At 36.3% G+C, this 10,216-nt stretch overlaps 1 protein-coding gene across 1 annotated transcript in view; it reads right to left on the reverse strand.

Moving 5' to 3' along the window:
* Positions 1-727: 727 nt before the first annotated feature.
* ttyh2 (tweety family member 2) overlaps positions 728-10,216 on the reverse strand; it is a gene marked incomplete in the record, with an annotated part of 66,638 nt that continues 57,149 nt past the window's right edge. Inside the window, 7 exon segments of the mRNA XM_024285572.2 lie at positions 728-1,659; positions 3,598-3,624; positions 4,285-4,363; positions 4,447-4,632; positions 6,065-6,207; positions 6,345-6,437; positions 6,542-6,634. Of these exon segments, the coding sequence (XP_024141340.1) occupies positions 1,579-1,659; positions 3,598-3,624; positions 4,285-4,363; positions 4,447-4,632; positions 6,065-6,207; positions 6,345-6,437; positions 6,542-6,634 (702 nt within the window).

The raw sequence follows: 10,216 nt of genomic DNA on the forward strand, positions 1-10,216 counted from the left end.
TTCCACATAGATTTTTCTTTATTTGCTTGTATGAAAAAAAGTGAGGTGAGCAAATGCTTTTATAATTATCTATGCTCTGAAATTATTTACCAGACTTGGTTACTTGTTTTTAGTTTATTCAGGGAAAAAAAAAATCTAGATTCCTTGTGGTAATCTGGCATGAAGATCCATGTTAGATGTTTGCTTACAGTTTCCTCTGCAAGAGATGAGAAAATAAAATAGTTTTATTAAATTAATTTGTCTGTATTTTGGATATTGTTTATTTCCGAGAATGGCTTTAATTTTATTTTTTAGGTTTCAAAGATAAAAAAGAAGTTTTTGTAATATATAATGTGTTGAATATTATCTTGAGGCACTGGGTTTGGAATAAACGAAGCCCAGAGTGATCAAATAGTTTAGTTTTTTTTGTAAAATAACAGTAAAGTGTTTTATTGGATGGCAAAAAGTATAAAAATACATTTAAAGCAAGGCTGGAGATAGGCATGGATGAGGGGTCTGATTTCCACTTAAAGGCTGTGACTACCCCCCCCCAAAAAAAAAAAAAAAAAAATTCACAAATGGCTGAAGATATAAAAATTACAAAAATCCACGGAAAAAGATTATAAAATGCAAGGATGGACGGAGAATCTAGACATCAAAAACATAGTTCTCTAAGCATTTTAGGGGACCAGAGGCCTCCCTGATATTTTTTTGCATAAAATAATCCAAACAGAAGAAAAGAGATATATGAAATTGTACTCAAAGCTGGTTTATTCAACTCACAATGAAATGCTTACCTCTGGGGTCACACAGAAAATTAAGCACCAGTCTCAGTGCCTGTACAGTGTAACATGCTAAAACAAAGACACAGCAGTGCTTGTATTTAAATCTCCTAAAAATAAAAACTGTTAGTCAGTACACACGTGTGCTTTTGGATGGTTGAACCCGATGAAAACAGCTTTGATTATCAGTGTTTGAGCAGCTCATTGTCCCAGAAATAAAAGCTTTACTATAGTGATTTATTAGCGAAAATATGATTTAACAACCTTTATTTATTTATTTTAGAAAATACTTAAAAAAAAAAAAAACGGTGAAATTTTCACACAAAATTAGAAAAAGCTAAAAAAATAAAAACTGCACACAGTTTAAAGAAACTCCAATCAGACTAAGACGACGGTCTGTTATCGTACAACATATTTACAGGAGTGGTCACAAAGTAGTCTCACCTGCAGGAGCTGCAGACGTAAAGCTTGACTTGCAGGTGTGCTTCCTCACCTGCGTCTCCACGAACTCGCTGTTTGTGCTTCACAAATGTTGTACAACACAACAACACAAGAGTCAATGGGGTTCGTTCACATCAGCCAGTATGCTCACATTTTTACTCTTTGGAGACCTGAAAATCTTCTGAAGTAGCACACACTTCAAAAGCTGTGATGGAGTAGGAAACGCTTGACAAGAGTCAAAGCAGGTTAAAAAGAAAAAGGAAGAAAAAAAAATGCAGGGAAAGGTCGCCTGAGGTCATGCAGGCTGGAGTTCTGGCTCCTCTGTGTTGCCATACATGTCTTGACGGTGTGTGACGCTTATTTTCTTCAGAGTATTCTACGCTTGAAAGTCATTTCCAAAGTGTCTACTCTGTTCTTCGGTCATGGACAGGTAGGTGGCCCTCATGGTGGGAGAGTACTGTGGAGGAAACAGGAAACGCAGAGTTTGTAGAGCTGTACAAGCATTTGGATGGAAGTGAAGGAATAAAGTCACTTAGAGGAGAAGTCCACTAATTATTCTGGTTTTGCAGAGAACACAAACAGGAAGTGGTTTAGGTTTAAACCAACTGTGATAGATTATGGCTTATTTAATGAAGTATCTTTAAAGACCCACTCAGGTAAGAACTGAACTCATGATGGAGGACAAATAAAAAGAAAATGTATTTTAAAATTGCATTTCTGAGTATTTCTATATTCAGATTATTCTGAATCAGGAGCAGACAAAAAAAATGGAGTTTAAAAAATATCTTATTTATGGAGTAGAAAATACGCTGGATGGGCCACAAATTTGAGCTCTCTGTAATGGCGATGGGAAGGGGGGTGGAGTTGCTTTGTGCAAACAGCACAGCTTCAAAGCAAATTTCTAATGAACTAATACCACTATAAAGTAACTATGTCCTAAAAATGACAAAATCATAAAAAATGCTTTTAAAATAACTCAAAAAATGATCAGAGTGGGTCTTTAAACTTTTAGAATAAAGTCTTAAAAAAAACAAACAATTTAACTATGAAATAAATAGTGGACTATTCCTTTAAGTCATTACTATTAGATTCATCCACAGTTCCCGATTAAATTAAAACAAACTACAAGTCAAAAAATATCTCTGAACATATTTAGTTCACCCAGCTTAATTAAAATTCTGCATCTGGAGGTTTACATATGGAGAGAAAATAGACTCAACCTGATTTGTGTGTAGTGTAATTCTTGATTTGTGCGTGTGTAATTCTTGATTCACCACTCACACTATATATTAAGTGCATAAGATATCATTCACAATTTAAGTTCAAAGGAGTTGATAAGAAAACTCTGATGACCCAGCATTCTAGCAGCATTTAAAATCATCACACATGAATCTTGGAGACGTGAAAAAAGTCACACATCAGATTTGTGTGTAAATACGTTTTTTTGTATTGCGTAATAAGAGATTCTTGCGTAATTTTTTCAAGATTTGTGCGTGTGGTTAGTTTCAAGCTGTTGTAATTTTAATTTGTGCGTGTGTAAATCGCATTTTGCATTTTTTTTTTTATTTAATAATTTTTGTAGGTGTGCACAAAATGTACAGTATGAGTTACAAATCAAGAATTACATACACACAAATACAACGTTGCGCACAAATTAAAAACTAAGCACACACAAATCCGAAGTTACGCACAAATCAAGAATTGTGCACACACAAATCAAGAATTGTGCACACACAAATCCAAAGTTATGCACAAATCAAGAATTAGGCACGCACAAATCTAAAGTTTCGCTAAAATTAAGCATTACACAAGCACAAATCAAGAAATATGCACGCACATATGAAGAATTATGCACATGCAAATCTAAAGTTACACACAAATTAAGAATTATGCACGCACAAATCCAAAGTTCTGCACAAATTAAGAATTATGACTGCACAAATCTAAAGTTTTGCAAAAACCTAAGAATTACACACGCACAAATTAAGAATTGTGAAGCACAAATTTAGGAATTATCCACATACGAATCTAAAGTTACGCACAGATCAAGAATTATGCACGAACAAATCCAAAGTTACACACAAATCAAGAATTGCGCACGCACAAATCAAGAATTGTGCATGCACACATCAGGTTGAGTCTATTTTCTCTCCATATTATATTGGAATAAGACTGCATGCACTGTGAGGGGGTGATGCTGCAGTACCATCATCTGAACACCAGGGGGAAACAAAGCATCAGTGCCTGACAGCAACTTAAAGGAGAAGGAAGAGGATGTGGAGAAAAGTCATGCAAACAGGAAAAGCTGCAGCAAGCGGACCCAGAGCTAACAGACAGAAAAAGAAGAAGAGAGAGAGGAGGGGGGTGATCCTGAGGAAGAGTAGAAAAGACTTACTCGATTTCTATATTGCTGAGAGTATATCTCCAAAAGTTGATTAAAAAAAGGAAGTAAGATAGAAATGAAAGATATAGACAAACGCACATGACAAACAAACAAATAAGAAAAAAAAATAAAAGAAGCTGTTAGCAAAAGATGACTGCATGATTCGGCATAGTTATAGTAATGAGGGAAACTAAAATATGCATTACTTGGTAGTGTTAATTAAAAGAGAAATAATAAGGCTGAGGAAATCACATTATATGCTTATGACTGGCATATTTTATAAACAAAGCATCTAAAGGAAAAGCAAAAATTAAGGATTTTTCCATCCTATAAATAGATATTTTTAAATATACCCAGTTGCAAGATAATATCAAGAGGGTGTAGTTGATAAAAAATAATTTAAATATATTTTTTGCACTGAGAACAGGCTCAGCAGGGAGTAAATGTGATCAGCGAAGGAGAAAAACTGTAAAGACAGAAGTCAGAGAGTTGGGATCTGTCATTTTCTCCAAGGAATGAGCCTTTAGAGGTCAAATGGTGTCCTTTCTAAATTAAATATTAACTGCATTGGGTTTTTTTAGCTCATGAAACATTGTTAAAGACACAGACAGAGGCACAAGTATTATATTGATCAAGTTTTGTAAAAAAAAAAAAAGAAACAATTTATGAAAAAAGTTTGGGCTCTGGGACCCAACGCACCGATGGTGGTGGGGAGCCTCGTCCAATCAGAGGCACGTTTTCGTAGCGTGGATTTCCCCCAAAAAGAGCCGTCTGGTTCCTGCGGGGAGATTGGGAACAAGCACTTCAGGCGCTTCAGGAACACTTCTAGAAGGCAGCTCGCTGCCTGTGTTTTCCACTCACATGTATTCAGACATGGGGGCGTTGGAGACGGCGGGAGCAGGCGGGTGCAGGCTGTTCTGGCTGCCCATGCTGCTGCTGTAGCTGCAGAAGCTGTGCATGTTGGCATGGTTGGGGTTCTGGGAGCCCATTCTCCTCGCCCGAGGGTTGAACGGGTCCTCTTCATCGATGTCGTCGTAATCTCGCTCCCTAAAAGAAGGAAAGAAAAAATCCAAATAACTGTGAAAAATATGGAGCCCCTAAAGAGACGTAGTAGTAAAGACAAAAAATAATTTTAAAAATTAGATTTTCCTTTCCTATAAATTGAAGTTCAAAAAAAATTCTGTGTTGTAACCAGATTTTTTTTCAGTTACTATCTGGTGCGCACCAGAAATTAACTGGTGTGCACCAGTTAGAAACCAGAAAACCACAAACTAACTAACACCAGATGATTAACACATAGTAACCAGAAGTTTTTTTTTCAGTTACTATCTGGTGAGCCCCACATACTAATTCGTGTGCACCATATGGTAACTGGTACGCACCAGTTACTATCTGGTGTGCACCAGTTACTATCCGGTGTGCACCAGTTACTATCTGGTACGCACCAGTTACTATCCGGTGTGCACCAGTTACTATCCGGTGTGCACCAATTACTATCTGGTACGCACCAGTTACTATCCGGTGTGCATCAGTTTCTATCCGGTGTGCACAAGTTACTATCTGGTACGCACCAGTTACTATCTGGTACGCACCAGTTACTATCTGGTGTGCACCAGTTACTATCTGGTGTGCACCAGTTACTATCCGGTGTGCACCAGTTACTATCTGGTATGCACCAGTTACTATCCGGTGTGCACAAGTTACTATCTGGTACGCACCAGTTACTATCTGGTGTGCACCAGTTACTATCCGGTGTGCACCAGTTAAGAACCAGAAAAACAAAATTCAGTCACTAGCTGGTGCACACAAGTTAGTAAACAGAGGAAAAAAAACAAAGTTATTATCTGATGCGCACCAATTACTGTCTGGTGAGCACCACATAGTAACTTGTTGCGCACCAATTAGTAACCAGAAAGAAACAGATTTTCTCAGTTACTATCTGATGAGCACCACATACTGGTGTGCGCCAGTGACTATCTGGTGAGCACACATAGTAACTGGTGCGCACCAATTAGCAACAAGCAAAAAAAAACAAAATTCAGTTACTATCTGATGAGCACCACATACTAACTGGTGCACACCAATTAGCAACAAGCAAAAAAAAAAACAAAATTCAGTTACTATCTGGTGAGCATCACATACTAACTGGTGCGGACTAGATAGTAACTGATTTTTTTTCTCTTTACTAACTGGTACACACTAGATAGTATGTGGTGCTCACCAGACAGTAACTGGTGTGCACCAGATAATAATAATAAAAAAAGGTCTACTTTAACTTGTAGTTTTTTTTTAGGAACCAGAATTTTTTTTTTACTTAAATTTTTAGAAAAAAAAAAATAAAGTTAACTTCAATGTTTTATGCCTTTTTTTATTTTTACGTCGATGTCCCTTTAGGGGCTCCATAGAAAAAGGTTTTAATACATTTTTTGGACTGGAAATGATTGGTTGCATTTTAAAAGGAGGGCACAGCACCACTAACCTGGAGGCGATTTGTCTCCACGCCCTGGGAATGGCACACAGCATGACAGTAAAGGCACAGGCCGCGAGGATGGAGAAGAGGCAGAGGTACAGCAAACCCTCCACCCCGTCATAGCACACCCCCACCATTGCATCGAGATAGTCCTACAGCACAAACATACAGTTTTTTTCTTCCAGAGATGAAAAATAAGTGTTCTAATCATTATTCACAAACTACTTTGCAATTCTGAACATCACATGGCCTCAAGGAGGCCTAGTTTCAGCTCCTGTGGTGATCAAACCTTGTTGAGGCCCCTGCAGTCCAGCAGGGCGGTAAGCTGGTGCAGACTGGCCTCGGAGGAGTTGAGCAAACGCTGGATACCCAGTAGATCTCTCTGTGTTGGAATGTCATGCCACTTAATATTCATGAAAGAGTTAAAGGAGGAGCATTTCCTCTTTTATTTTTCATAGCTCGACTAAAAGGAATCAGCAACGATACCTCAGCACTTGGAAACAGAGGCACGGCGATCTGCAGGAGACCCTGGATCTGGATCTGCATGGTGGTGAGAGACCTCTGGAAGATGGTCAGAGGCTGCAACGCAGAAAAATAAAGGATGCAAATGACACATTTTAAATATGTCTAAAAAAATATCGAATTGTGTCTGATTTCTATCACTACTTAGTGCACAATAGGTGCATTTCTAGGGCTGTCCGAATCTACAATTCCAATACCATAGAAATTTCCCAGAAGTCTTGTCACTACATTTGCAAATATAGACCACAATGCATTGCATTTGAACAATTTTTAATTTGAAAAACAAATGAAAAACTTTTTTTTTTCATTTTTCAAAAAAAATATTTTGAAAAACACATATTTAAATTTATTTTTTATTGAATATCCAAGTTTTTATCATCAGATCACAGTGGATTCATAAATAGTCTTTGTAAAATGTTCATATTTATTAGGTCTTTACTTTGACAACCGGGTGATGTCATAATCTGTATAAGAAATAGTTTGGGTTAGATATGACTTGTTTACTACGATGGAGTATTAGGGCTAATGAGATTTAAAGTCATACATTTACAAGAAGAAACTAGTAAATTTATGACTTTAAATTTCATAAAGTTACAACTTTTTTCTTGTAAATTTACAAAATTTAAAGTCGCAAATTTACCAACTTAACTCAATAGGCCAAATCGTCTTGGATTTAAACAGGTAAGTTGAATGTTTATTAATAACGTTACAATGGTTTGGAGACTTCTTTGTTCGATTTACGGTTTATTAATGTTTCATCCTTTGATGGGTGGCTTCAGGATCTCTGCAAAGCCCCTTGGTGAAGCCATTGACATCCCCGACAGCTGTCCACTTCCAGTCATTTCTTCCAAGATCTCCTCCGAGTCTGATGTCTTCATATGAAGAGACTCATTTTTCAGCATATTATTTTCAATGTTTTTGTGCTAACATGACTATTTTCATTCCCATTCGTTGTTTGGTGTCGAAACAGGACGTTTCATTTGGAGGAGAAGGTGTATGTAACACTGTTTTCATTCCCCTCTGGTGTTCCTAGTGCACATGACAGATACATGACATAAGATTAAAAATGGACCTTTAGGTATGTGAATAAAAAAGGCAGAACCGAGTGACGGTCCTCTACACCAAAACGTGTTTGAGCTCCTTCTTTTACATATGAAACTTCAACATCAAATCCTGAAAAACTGGCTACACTAAAGAGGATTTTATTTTGAGTTTGGAATTTCTTTGTTTTTGAAACCTATTCGGAACTAAAGGCTCACAAAATTCCTCTTTGTCTTTGATATATTTGCATTGATGCACAAATTTAAAATTGTAGATTCTGACAGCACTACAAAATGACTAGCGCACTATATAGTCCACTGTAGTGGAGAGAGTAGTGAAAGACACAACCATAAATTTATAAATCTCCATTTTTTTCTTTGATTTGTTTTATCTGTACAATATAAATTGTGCATGTGTTCAAAATAAGCTTTATATATGAGATAAAAGTGTATTTAATTATCAAAAAAAACATTCAAACTTTGTTGTTTTAATCCTGGTGAACTCATTAGCTTTGGTCTGAAGTTTTCTACAGAGCTTTCTTTATTTAAAATAGATGACAGGGGTAAATATAATCTAAAAAATACATCTGGTGCAAGATATAGAAATAAAAAACATCACAGAAACACACAAGAAGATGTGAGAGTGATGCCAAATTCAATGCATTGCCAGTCAAAGACTGATCAATGGAGCCCTGCTGCTCCACTGCGGTCTGACAGCAAACAAGAGCAAGATGGACAGATAAAAGATTAAGGGGGAAAAAGTGAAGCTTACAGACGCACCAATCAGAGGCCAGCTTTTTCTTTTATTTATGAGTTTTTTCCACACCTGTTGGCTCTGCCTGTGGTTCAAAAACAAGAGCCGGCTTTGTTTATCAGGCAGGACAGAGCCCGTCTGCCCTCTGCTGCTGTGCTCTGCGGGCCATGTCCACGGGATCCAGGTAATAAGATCTGCGTTCGGCGGGGCTGCAGCTGGCAGAAATCGACTTAACTGCTTAGTGGGGAAGTCGGCGATGTTAGCCGCAATCCCCGTTTCCCCGTGCAGCGAAGGCTCAGAGCCTCAGAGAAATGGATAGAGGAGGATTCACCGTCTAATCAGTGATTTCATAGCATTTGCCCTGGCAGTTCTGTGCCATTTAATACGGGGGGAAGCAGCAAGAGGGAGAGTTGGAGGGATTACACTTGGATCCTTGGCAATTGTGAGTTACAGTTGAGATTTAACTCAGACAGACCGCGCGGGACACGGAGGAGGAGGATGAAATAGGTAAAGCCTGAGGAGCTTTGGAAATGATCTCTGAACACAGAGAGTTTTTTAAATCATGTTTTGATTTCAAACTTAGGGATGTCAAGATCATCAGAAATCTGGCCGGATCACGTAGTTTCAGACTTGCTTGAAATCAGATGCTGCTTCCCAATCAGGGATAGAATATATTTATTTTATTCATATTTTCATAGCCCCTATATATTTCAAGCTTATTATTATAGATACATTCTTTACTATAAGTCTGGATATCATCGTTTACCTTAATACAAACAATGATCAATAAACGTTCAAACGAACAATTTAAAAGTAAAAAAAAAAAAAAAATTCTATTTTGAATGCAAATTAAAAAGGACAGGGCTGCCAAGGGACCGTCTACAAAGTGCAAGCTCCAATAAAAAGTCATTTAAAAAAAGTCCATATTGTCTCAAAAACAACCCAAACTGAAAAATGGTTCCACTGATGTGAGATAGTTGTGAATTTTCATCATCATATTTATGCCACAATGATTTTAAAAGAATGCCACCATTTTCATTTGTCAGATTTTTTAATGGAGATATGAATCACATCTAATCAAAAATGTTCAGTAAAATACTGAAGCTAAAGTTACCAAACTCTCACAAGACTAGTTATCGCCTATTGTGACTGGTTAAAAGTTTGCTATTTTTCATGGTTTATTGTTGCACTTTTTAAACTTTTTTAAGCTACTTCACACAAACAAAAATGTTCAAAAATGAAGTTTTAAATTATGACAAAAAAGTAGAAAATTTACTAGAATAAGGTCAAAAAATTATAAGAAAAAAGTCAACATTCTTCAAGAACAAACTCATGAAATTATAAGAAAAAAGTTGCAATTTAAAATGGATAAAGTCACATTTATTCAAAATTAAATTGGTTGTGTAAGGTTTCATACATATTCTGTGGTGACTAAATCATCAATGCAGGTTTTTTCCCTCTTCTCATTTATATTTTTCTTAGTCAACAGCATTTTGCTGTTTAAGCTCATACATTTATCATTTTATAACTTACAAAATTATAACTTTTTTTATTGAATCTTTCATCATCATTTTATGACTAAATTCTCAAAAAATTACAACTTTATCATAATTTTATGACTTAATTCTTTTAAAATGTTCTTTTTTCTAATAATTATACAACTTTATTGTTGTAATTTAAAAGAAATCTCAAAATGTTAAGAATATATTATGGAAAATTAATTTTCTTTTTTTGTTTCACGATGACCCTAATACTCCATCACAGGATCTGCTCATTTTGTGTTACAAAAGTATCGGATCAAGACTCGTTATCGGCAGATTCTCAAAATTTTCTCAAATTTTATCC

This window comes from Oryzias melastigma, linkage group LG19 (genome assembly GCF_002922805.2).
Source record: "Oryzias melastigma strain HK-1 linkage group LG19, ASM292280v2, whole genome shotgun sequence".
Lineage (NCBI taxonomy): Eukaryota > Metazoa > Chordata > Actinopteri > Beloniformes > Adrianichthyidae > Oryzias > Oryzias melastigma.